The sequence below is a fragment of the Stegastes partitus genome, unplaced genomic scaffold (assembly GCF_000690725.1).
Source record: "Stegastes partitus isolate 25-593 unplaced genomic scaffold, Stegastes_partitus-1.0.2 Scaffold690, whole genome shotgun sequence".
Taxonomy (NCBI): domain Eukaryota; kingdom Metazoa; phylum Chordata; class Actinopteri; family Pomacentridae; genus Stegastes; species Stegastes partitus.
This window is the reverse complement of record NW_007578421.1, coordinates 128,195-139,309: the sequence shown is the minus strand read 5'-3', so window position 1 is coordinate 139,309 and position 11,115 is coordinate 128,195. Positions and strand designations below refer to the sequence as shown.

Below are 11,115 nucleotides of genomic sequence, written 5' to 3'. Positions count from 1 at the left end.
TTATTATTTTAGCGATATTTTGATATATATTATATTTCCAATAAAGACTAACAAATTAAGACTAACAAAAAAAATTATAAAAAATATGACAAACTTTCATTTATTTCCCTTCAATATTCCATACACAAGAACTCTACTCTATATTCTACTCTGCTCTGTATAGGTCAACTTGCTCTTAGAGTGACAGAGGGAGCAAACTGTTCTAAAGTAGGGAGGGTTGTACTGGGAGCACTGGGGAGTCAGGTGTGACTGTGGCTCACAGGTCAGACAGGAGGGTCATTAGCAGAGCTTTACTCAGAGCTCCCGATGTCATCGTCTCCATCTGGGCCCACACACAACGTGTCCGCACCTCGCTTTCAAGAGATGTCATCAGATTACATAAGAAAGACTCCAAATGTCCGTGATGTGTGTTTTTTTTTTTTTTAATAAACATGTTCCTTCTATTTTTAGGAAAGACAGATGGTGATTAAGTCAAGGTTATAATCTCTGCTCGGCGAGGAAGAGGAAAAGTCAGACTAGTTTCATCAGCAACTTGAATCAGGGCCTGCAGCGTTTGTAAAGAACAGATTGCACATCCAGGATTAGTTTGATGTGTTCCAAGAGGATAAACACTGGAGTTCATCCTCTTTATTATACACATAGTTTTGTTTTTGTTTTTAAACCTGTCATTTATAAAAACATATATGTGACCACACCAGTAGCCACTTTTCCTTTCCGTGGGTCTCGTGGAGGGCTGGGGTGGACACGATTATCATGTTTTCAGTTTGGTTTTGCTCCTGAGAGGTCAGCAGGTTATTAAACCACAGCTACAGGTGGGTGTGATAAACTGTCTTCTGCTGCATTTCACCCCCACATCGTGTAATCTCCACCGGACGTAATCACGCTGATGACGGCTTCCTCGCTGACCTGCACCACGTCTGAAATCTTTCCTTCACTCACTGTTCTTACACTGGCTCACTGGGAATGACCGGCTCTCAGGTAATTGTAATAAAAGCAGGGTGACGATCAAAACTCAAGACTCGTGATGACCAAGTACGTTCTGTCCAGGCTGCAAGACTACAGAACGCTCTGTCCCGATCTGCATCTTGTTGATTGTTCCTGTGCTCAACTGCCTGTTCCTGTTTCTTCCGAAACTAGTTTCTGCACTTGCCTTCGGGCTCTTGTTCCTGTCCTTGTTCTCCTTCCTGTATCCAAACATCTGCAAATGAGATCATCTTTTTGATGCACTACTATTATGCTAATAGTTGGATTTCAGCACAAAGAGCTGACATATTAATACATAATAAAGAGGCCAGTAAAACCCCAAACAATGAAAAACTTGATGGAAGTTGTGAATTTTTATCGCGTATTAATGTGAGTAAGGCTACAGTCTCCTCATCACTCCACACTGAACCCACGAGGTTTTCTGTCAGTCAGGTCAGCTAGTTTGCATATTGGCAGTTGGATGGACTTTAAGTAACATTTTCCTCATTTAAAAAGAGCAACAAAGTCTCCTGCCTTTTATTTTGGGGCTGGACCATCTTAATAAACACCAGTATAACCTTGAAATCTTTATATCCTTAATATCAGTGACGCAGTATAAAAAGTCACTCTGTTCTGTTTAGTCAAATCTGGTGTTACATTTGCACAAAACTAAAGTTTGCATGACCCATTGAGAGAACTTCTGCCTCTAGAGCAGCTTCAAACAGCACTTGGACGACTGAACCTCGTCGTCTTGCAGGTCTGACACGCTGATACGTACCAGCGCAGACTTTGCGCAGGGCGTCATACTGGTAGCCTGTCTGACAGTCACAGCGGTAGCTGCCAGGGAGGTTGTGACAGATCTGGCCCACTCCGCAGCGGTGCGTCCCCATTTGACACTCATCAATGTCTAGACAGGCAGAGAGAAACATAAAGCACCTCAGCAGTGACCCACTGAGCACCCGAGTGGGTCTATCTTAAACACAGACAACCTCCTACACAAACAAAACATGCGTATGCTGCTCTTGCTCTCGTCGCTTGTGTGACAGACTTAACCAAGCAACAGCCCAAAAGTGAAGGCGCCAACAGCTGCAGATCCTTAAATGAGTGACTTGATGGTAAATATTAAACTTTACAGTAAAAATAAACATGTTAACAGTCTGGTATATAAAAAAAAACAGTTTGGTTCTCTATCGCTAATTTTCTTGTTCATAACAATCTGTTTATAAATTACCAATTTAAACTGTATTAAGGCTTAAATTTCTGTACAATGTGGCTTCTGTTCCTGACAATCTCCTAAAAAAAATCTATCCAGATTATTTTATATCTTCAATGTACTTATTCATATACTTGTTTATTGTATATCTCTCTGCATGGATGATACCAACTGGCTCACACTCTTCCTTCCTCTCCGAGTCTCAGCCAAAACAATGATGTCAATGCTCTCATTCACACCTCTCCACGACGCCATCCCGCTTCGTCAATGCTTCACCTTTAAAGCGCTAAATCTCACCGACACACTTGGCTCCGTCGGGGCTGGCGTGGTAACCGTGGCTGCACTTCTTGATCTTCTGCTGGCATGTGTAGGAGCCCACTGTGTTGATGCAGTTAAAACCTGAGCTGCACGGCTCATTCAGGCTGCTGCACTCATTTATGTCTGCAGGAGCACAAAGACACAGAATCAAGCTGCAGAGAAGAGCCACTGGTGGGAGCATTGTTCTTGATTGACGGGCCTACCCATGTCTATTTCTGTGATTAGAATTGTGTATTTAGTTGTTCATGTGTGGGCATCGTGGTAGCGTCGCCGAGCAAACTCAAACTGGCAGTTTGAAAGTGGTTAATAGTGTTTGACATCCCTGTAAGTATTAATCTTCAAAATTCATGTGACTGTGGCTGTTGACCTGACAAAACGCTCTAACATGTCAGTATTTCCAGGCTTTCTTCCACCTAAATGATCAAGTACACGGAGCTCTTTCCAGACAAAATCCAGTTGCTTCATCACTCTGATGGATTTTCTAAAAATACGTTATTTTCAGCAAGTTTTCAGGACCGCAGTTCCTAAATTTAGGCCACAAAGTGTGCTGTGGTTACTTTCCATGACTATGAATAGAAGGATTTTCTGTTTGCTGCACTCGTTTTGTTTTGTTTTGCATTCAGAAGCCTGGAAACTTCTACATGGAACCACATCCTGCTTTCTTTCAAAGTAGTCCAGCGAGCATATTCAGGTTTATCAAAACCAGAAGTCAGGATTTGGTTTCTGAAATCTGATGTTCAGAACAAAAGGTGGATTCTTCAAAATCCTGATCTTAGCAGAGATGCTCATGTCCATGTGAACACACTAAGCATGTGTAACTAAACCACAGCTTTGAAGACTTTAGAGCAGGGGTGTCCAATCCTGGTCCTCGAGGGCCACAGTCCTGCTTGTTTCAGATGTTTCCTTTTTCCAACACACCTGATTCAAATGATCAGCTCATCATCAAGCTCTACAGAAGCCTGATAACGATCCTGATCATTTGAATCATTTGTGGCCCTCGAGGACCAGGATTGGACACCCCTGCTTTAGAATAACTGAGTCAACGTCACCTAATAAACCACTTTAAAGGAGCTAACAGAGACCAAAATGCCAAACAGTGGTTGAACAACAGATACACAAGTCACAGTGGAATTGGGTGAAAAATCATTTAAAAAAACATTTACATTTCTAAAACACCAGATTATTAAAACCCCCAGATATACACTTGTTGGGAACCAAAGGAAGCCTCACACCCTCAGTGACAGATCTGTAACGTACGTGCAGCCATGCTGGGAGTCATTACCGCTGATGATTACTCTGCTCCGCGTGGCTGTACATCAGCCGAGCTATAGGAGACAGTTTTATGACATCAGCAGCACCCAGAGGTGAACATTACGGCTACCCCCCTTCCAATATGATATTTCCCTAAACGCCACTAAACAAATTGTATGTAATTTAAAGAAAAGCGGGGATGCTATTTGTTATTTTGTGCTCCTACAGCGGCCGTGTGTCGGGTACGCTGAAGTGTAACAGTTTGAGGTTTTATTGGGAGCTTTTTTATTTTCACTGTGAAGTTACCAAGCTGCTAGTAGGAAGCAGGAAGCAGGAGCAGCCAGCCAAGAAATAGTTTACAACACAACCCCAAATAAAAAAAAAAACCCACAACTTATACAGTTTGGTTTTAGTCCAGATTAAAGAAACAAGACATTATGCGTTGATAAATCTGTAATGATGAAATAATTAGTTGATCAACCACAAAATGAAAGCTCAAAATATGCCAACATAGTCAAATAAAAAGGTTGTTTTTTTAAATAACATCTTGGGGTCTTCATTGAATAGCCAACTGAGTATAAATGACAGAAAATAAAGGGAGAAAGATGCAGAATAAAAGGTAAAAAAAAAAGTCTGATGTGATCTGGGAATGTTTTGGTTGGTTAACAGTTAAGTTCCAGTTACACTAGAAAAGTCGTGGTTCATATGACGGGTAGTCTGACCACATTAAAAGCGTTTACACCTGAACCAAACAGCCACACTGGAAGGTGAAGTGAAAAGGTTGGAATCTCAATATTTATTAAAAAGGGGACTGATAGTATGGACGTTCAGTCTCTCTGGAAAGGCGTCCAATGTGTTGCATTCTGTTGTTCACAAGTGAGAGGTTCAGCCCTTCAATCCCCTCAACCCCACTTCATTATCAGAAATTAATAGTTCTTTTGGAGCATACTGGCCTCTTTAGACTACCAAGAAAAGTCTCAGAATCTTGTATTTGTTGACCTCCAGTGGTTGAACTTGTTGTCTTGTTGTGATGTTTAAGAGTTCTAAAGGACCCGATGACTAACCCAAACCTCTGACCACAGCCGATCACAGCAACAGCTGTTAAAAAATGTTCATTATTTCAGTTTGGTTCCAGATATTTTGTCTTTTTAGATTCATCCAGTTCTTAATAACCCCTAGAGCCACAGTAAAAAGTTTCCTTTTTATCGTTCTTAAAGACGTTTCATCTCCCATCCAAACACCTTTTTTAGTTCCCAACTGAAAAATCTTGTGGAGTTCATGTTTTCTTTTTTTTTTTTTTACAATGTAAATTACTACACATCTTGGTGGTGATGCAGAATACAGAAGCAAATGTACACAGAAACTGTAAGGAACTGGGTTGTTATTGGGGCAAAACATCTCATTTTGGGAGATCTAATTCTCTACCAGCTATTTTGTATTAAAAGTTGTCTTCACCTGAACAGCGAACAGCACTAACGGTCTCTTACCGATACAGTTGCCGTGAGAGTCCTGTGTGAAGCCGCTGATGCACTTCTGTTTGGGTTTACACATGAAGGAGCCCACTGTGTTCTCGCACACGAAGCCCATACCACAGTTGTGGGTTCCCACCAGGCATTCATCAACATCTGTAAAGAAAGAATAGATGAGCGGAAATTTAAATGAGTCAAACCAAAGTGATCCATACTTCATTCTGCTGTCCAGGACTTCAATCTGCCCTCTCAGCTCCAACTCGAGCTCCCAGCTTGTTAACAGTACAGCAGGTGGCACTGTGGCTCAAGCACTGAATAAACATGTGCAGCATCCCAAACTTTCTCTCTGCCAATGTTTAGCTGGGAGAAAAATCCCAACGAAAAACATCACTCGATCCAACTCTGCAATTAACGGAAGTTGAACAAAACTTCTAAAATGACAGTTATTGAATCTCATGAACGATGGATGAAGTTTAAATGGAAGATTTGTTCTGTTTTGTGCCGCGAGCCTCATTCTCGGGAGTTTGTGTTATCCCGGGCGCTCTCGGCGGAAGGTCTTAATTGGGGTTTTTCTCCACCAATCATGGTTGGAGGGATGCGTTTCCAACGTCACAGCAGAGATCTTTCCTTGCTTTCATGCAGCTAATTAGTTTTTCCCCTGTTGGACGGTCGACTAAATATTACCTTCATTATCTGGCTACATTGATTAGTCCTCCCTGGTGCCAAGTGCTGATGACACGAGTCACAGAGCTTCAAAGTGCTTTACCGCCTGCGCAATGCTGCCTCTCCGGGTGATTATCTTGTCACATAGAACCTGGGCATCTGCTCAAGCACAAACATCACTACTGGGGCCAAAAAATATTAACATACATATTTATGAAGCTTCGCTGACTGAGTTTAAGCTCCGAGTTGAAGACGTGACCACAGACACGCAATTCCCCAAGTGTTTAAGGAACGTTGGCATGAAAGTGACTGGTGTAAATCGGACCTATCTAAATAGGGATTGAGGGTGAAAATGTGCTTTTTCTAAATATACCGTGTTCCTGTTAATGAGCCTCTTTGAAAACAATTGTCTGCCATCAATAAAGGAGTCCTAAAGGGGCCTTTTAAGGACACATTATTCTGGGTTTTCAATGATACAATTAGGGAGAGCGGTAGAGGGGAAGTGATGACAAACATCAGGACCAGAATAGCCTGCGTGTGCCAGCATGATCATCTATTACAAACTGCCTCAGATTGAGCCAGAGGTGTTGGGACCTGTATGTGGTTGATTGCTGGATCCTCTTTAAATTGTTGAGAAACTGGCATCGGTGAGTGTCACTCTCCAACAAACGACATGAGCTCCGGCCAAAGATGAGCACCAAGTTGTGAATTTCAAATAAACAGAAGGTAATGTAAAGTTATAAAACTTTTTCAAGTTGGACAAAGTGGCCCTGTGATAGACTGGCGACCTGTCCAGGGTGTATCCAGCCTTCACCTTCAGCTGGGATAGGCTCCAGCCCCCCATGACCCTGTAGAGGGTAAAGTGGTGTATAGAAAATGGACGGATGGATGGAAGCTGGATGAAACGGCACCTAACAATTTAAATCCAATACCGTTTAATGGTTGATGTCAATTTCACAAAGTAGTGAACCCTTAACTGTAGAGGTCAAGGTGGTGCATGGGCATGTAGGGAGGGACTAAAGACAGAATCCTTAAGGTTTCATGAAACCATTCTGTTTTGACACAATCAATGGACAGCACGTTTCCAGGAACAGCCACTCAGTGTATTTCCATTCTTTAGTTTCCTTTCTGTTGGGATATTTTAAATAAAGTGGCAGGTTCCACCATCATTCTCATCTCTATCAATTCCAGTTGCATTAAAAACACACGACGACTTCTCAAGCATGCGTGTCATCCAGAATTACAGTTTGTAGCTTTATTTTCATCTGCATGACTGTTAACTGTAATGCACAGGAGTTTATTGTGAAGGAGTCAAAAAAAATCCATCCATTATCTATACACCACTTGTTCCTCGCTGGGGTTGTGGGGGGCTGGAGTCTATCCCAGCTGACTCAGGGTGAAGGCAGGGGACACCCTGGACAGGTCACCAGTCTATCACAGGGCTACACTTAGAGACAGACAACCAAGCACACTCACATTCACACCTACGGACAATTTAGAATCACCAATTAACCTCAACATGTTTTTGGACTGTGTGGGAGGAAGCCGGAGAACCCGGAGAGAACCCACGCTGCACGGGGAGAACATGCAAACAGAAAGATTTCGGTTCCCCCACTGGGACGCGAACCGGCGACCTTCTTTCTGTGAGGCAACAGTGCTACCAACTGCGCCACCCTGCAGCCCGTCAAAAGAAATGCACATGTGAAACGCCAGCCACAGTTTTTCATCAAAAATGTGCCCGTGGCCTTCATCTGTTCATTTGGTTGCTCTGCATACAGAGACACTAGTGACTCCTTTATTGTATTTCTGGTGATCTCAAGTGCTGCCAAATGAACCAGGAGTGAAAAACGTTAAGCATACCTAAATCATACTATAGTGGCTCTGTCATACTCGTTTCCTAACCCTTACTACATTGTAGTTGTGAAAAACAAGAACGCAGGAAGCCATGATTTAGAGGATATTGTCACTAAACATTATTCTAGGTTTTACAGAATAGTCCAATCATTGGGCATCTGGTTGTATATCAGAGTTTGTGGTTTTTACTTTATTGTGTATCATTTCTTAACCAATAAAAGGAAGTTATAAGAGAAGCCCTGCGCTGCATATTAAAGAAGACATCATGAGCGTTTCTACTTTACAGACCCTGAGAAAGACTGCTGGCTGAATTGGTCTAATGAAATACATCAGGAACAATGAACTCACCCGCACAAACACTGTTCCTCAGCTGGTATCCTGCAGGACAAGTGACCTGCAGCTCGCATACAAATGAGCCCACGGTGTTCACACAGCGCTTACTTGGCCGACAGCTGTGGGTGTTGGTCGCGCACTCGTCCACATCTGCAGAGAGAAAACAAAGGTGACTGTGTGCGGAGGGGCGGTGGTGCCGTGGGTGTGCCATTAGGAGGTTGGAGGTGACTGTCAGGAGCTTGTTGATGGACAGGTCCTGTGTGCAATTCGGCTTTCGCGCTCCTGCTCTTTGACTGCCACCGCGATGGGGCTCAATGAGTCAGCAGGAGACGGACGTCAGCAAAAAAATAATGCTGCAGGAGCCAACAAAGAAAGTCATTCTAAGAGTTTTTAGGCATACGGAGAAATTACATGCTTTTGCTTGCATGAAAATCATCGAGCCGCCATGAGAGTTTCAAGCACAAAAAGTCATCGGTGGGTGCAATGACAAATCCATGGGAAGTGGTTTACAAATTCATTGTTTGGAGTTTTTGTGATTATGAAAGGAAGAAAAAAAGGTCTTATAGCTCAAAGCCTGTGAGTGGGTGGATCAGCAGAGGCACGGAAACAACATGCAACTCTAGTTTATAAACCAAGCAGTGGTAGTGAAGATTAAAGCTGCACTACTCAATATTTCTATGTTAACAATCATTCTATTGACTAAAGGGTTTGTAATGAAACCAACAGTGAATAATCAATTGGATCTGCAGTTGCCACGAGTCCATTGGAACATTTTATCATCTTTCAGCTCATTTCTTTGTTTGTTTTTTTTAACAGGCATTTTAAAAGATCCCACATGAAAAAAAAAAAAAATCAATTTTTATTGTGCTTTGTATTTGTTATAAACTTGAAGACATTTACTTCAACCATTCCTCAACTGTCCCCAGTTAGGTTCCAGATTTACGAGCGAGTAGGAATTCAACGCCTCACACCTAACTAACCAACAGTCGTCAAACTTTGTTTAACCCCGTCACCTCGCTGCCTCGCTGCTTCCAGGTGACACATTCCGAAAGAGCAGCTGCCTCACAGGTTAACAGGTTTGTTTGCTTTCTGGAGCTGCTTCTGCACCTCGTGGCTCAGACCTTTTGCTGCTCCAAAATGTCGCAGCCGCAAGCAAAGCAAAGCAAATGTTCTGCTGTTGACTGCAAGAGTCACTGCCAGCATCTGAGAAACTGAATACCCAGTGGATGGATTATTTTTTATTTTTGACGATAATGTCCCCACAACAATAGTAAAGCTCTTAGGATCATGTTGCATTAGGTTTGATGGTATTGTTACAGGTCTGTGGAAACTGTGGGTGTAATTTGAAATGTGTGTTCATGCTTGTGCTTCGGTGCAACCTAAACTCAGTGTTTACGTCTGTTTGCTTCTCTCCTGCTCTCTGTGCTCACATATATTGTATTTTAATACAGCTAAATTCCCAATAAAAATGCTCTCGTTTATATATATTTTGGTTTCTCTTGTCAGACAAGATCATCAACACTACATTAAGACAGCCGTCACTTCATGGTCATTTCCTAAGCAGGAGCTCTTCGCTGCTAAACCTCTCGTTGCACGACCGCAGCGTCGTCTCACAATTCCACCATCCATGAGGTAAAAACAACATCCGTGCTCGGTGATATTTCCATGTAAAAATGACAGCTCAGGGTGAAAGGTAGTCGCGATAGAAAGTCCTGGTCTCGCACATTATCGTGTCTCTGTCAGCTCTTGAGCGGTCAACTGTCTTGCTCTGAGCTGTCAATCACAGACATAGTGGGTTTTTTTTTCCTAAAGGAGCCAGGAACAACAGCAGCTTATTGGGCTGTAGAGAAAAATAGGATGTTTAGAACAGACTTAAAGCCACTTTTGCTGTGTTTTGGGCTGAAAAAATTGATAGACGGGCAGCGGGGACATGTGAGACTTGCATTAATTTGATGAAAAGGGGCATATCATGGGGCTTTAATGGTCTCCAAATGAGTGCTAATGTATGATATGTAACTATTGGCTTGCACTGTTAATGACTTTGTGTTTCATCTGCATCAAGGACCAGAACATGTAGCATCTAAACTGATATTCTTCTCAGGTATGAAACAGATGCTGCACAGTGTTCTGGCTGACATGCTTATAAGTGGTTAATGTGACCTGCAGACTGAGGGGACTAGACACGTCCCCATGCTTGTAGGTAAAAAGCAACTAGATTTTTATTATTGGCAGAGATTTAAGTGTCCTTTTATTTTCTGTTGCAGTTATAGCTTCATACAGCTACAATCTGACTGGCCATCAGCACAGAAAGAGTGGTGCAGGCCCAGAGGCTTTGCCAATAAAGTGCAAAATGTAAATGATAAGTTTCTCCCTTTTGGTTTTGCTACTAAACCGCTGACGTGTATGTGATGGCAGAAAAACAAAGGAAACATTATTTTAGGCGGATTAAAACAAGATTTGTTTTCGGTCCCATTGATTTTGCACACATGACCCTGACAGAATGTGTGCTGGAGTGCTGTTTGGCAGCCCATTATATCAACTTTGGACAGCGGCCGCTCTGTAAATCCAAAGCTAAATTTAATATATCGGGTCTTGGCAAAAAGCTAAGTGATATTTTGCTTGTTATGCTTGTTTGTGTGAAATAAAACACACAGTTGCGAACCTTTAAATCTTTATCAGTCAAACAGCAGCGCGGCCGGTAAACAGGCGGTGTTGATTTATGACACTGCCGGGCTCGTGCTGAGACGGTGGATCGCCGCTCTGTTGTGGCTCGTCTTTATCAAACTGCTGCATTCTCTTATCATGCATCGCAGTGCACAGCCGATTAGCCGGATGCAGTGATAGCGTTGGACTGGGATTATTTTCTGTGTGTGCGTGTGCGTGCGAGAGTGCGGCAGCCATCCAGATTCGCAAGATCACCCCAAAATATGCTGCATTCCTCAGGGAACCTGGTGAAAAGGTCTCGTACAAATCTGCATGAAGGAGCCAACGCTGGGAAAGTAAAAACCGGGAACAAGAGGGGAACATATTCTCCCGTGTTGCCCTTGTGTC

At 42.7% G+C, this 11,115-nt stretch overlaps 1 protein-coding gene across 1 annotated transcript in view; it reads right to left on the bottom strand.

Annotated features, from left to right (window-relative positions):
• fbln2 (fibulin 2) overlaps nt 1–11,115 on the bottom strand; it is a 75,128-nt gene that overhangs the window by 11,730 nt on the left and 52,283 nt on the right. Inside the window, exons 9-12 of the mRNA XM_008290677.1 lie at nt 8,080–8,214; nt 5,233–5,370; nt 2,474–2,617; nt 1,742–1,870 (exon numbers count right to left, since the gene is read on the bottom strand). Coding sequence (XP_008288899.1) covers nt 1,742–1,870; nt 2,474–2,617; nt 5,233–5,370; nt 8,080–8,214 — 546 coding nt within the window. The remainder of the gene's footprint in view (nt 1–1,741; nt 1,871–2,473; nt 2,618–5,232; nt 5,371–8,079; nt 8,215–11,115) is intronic.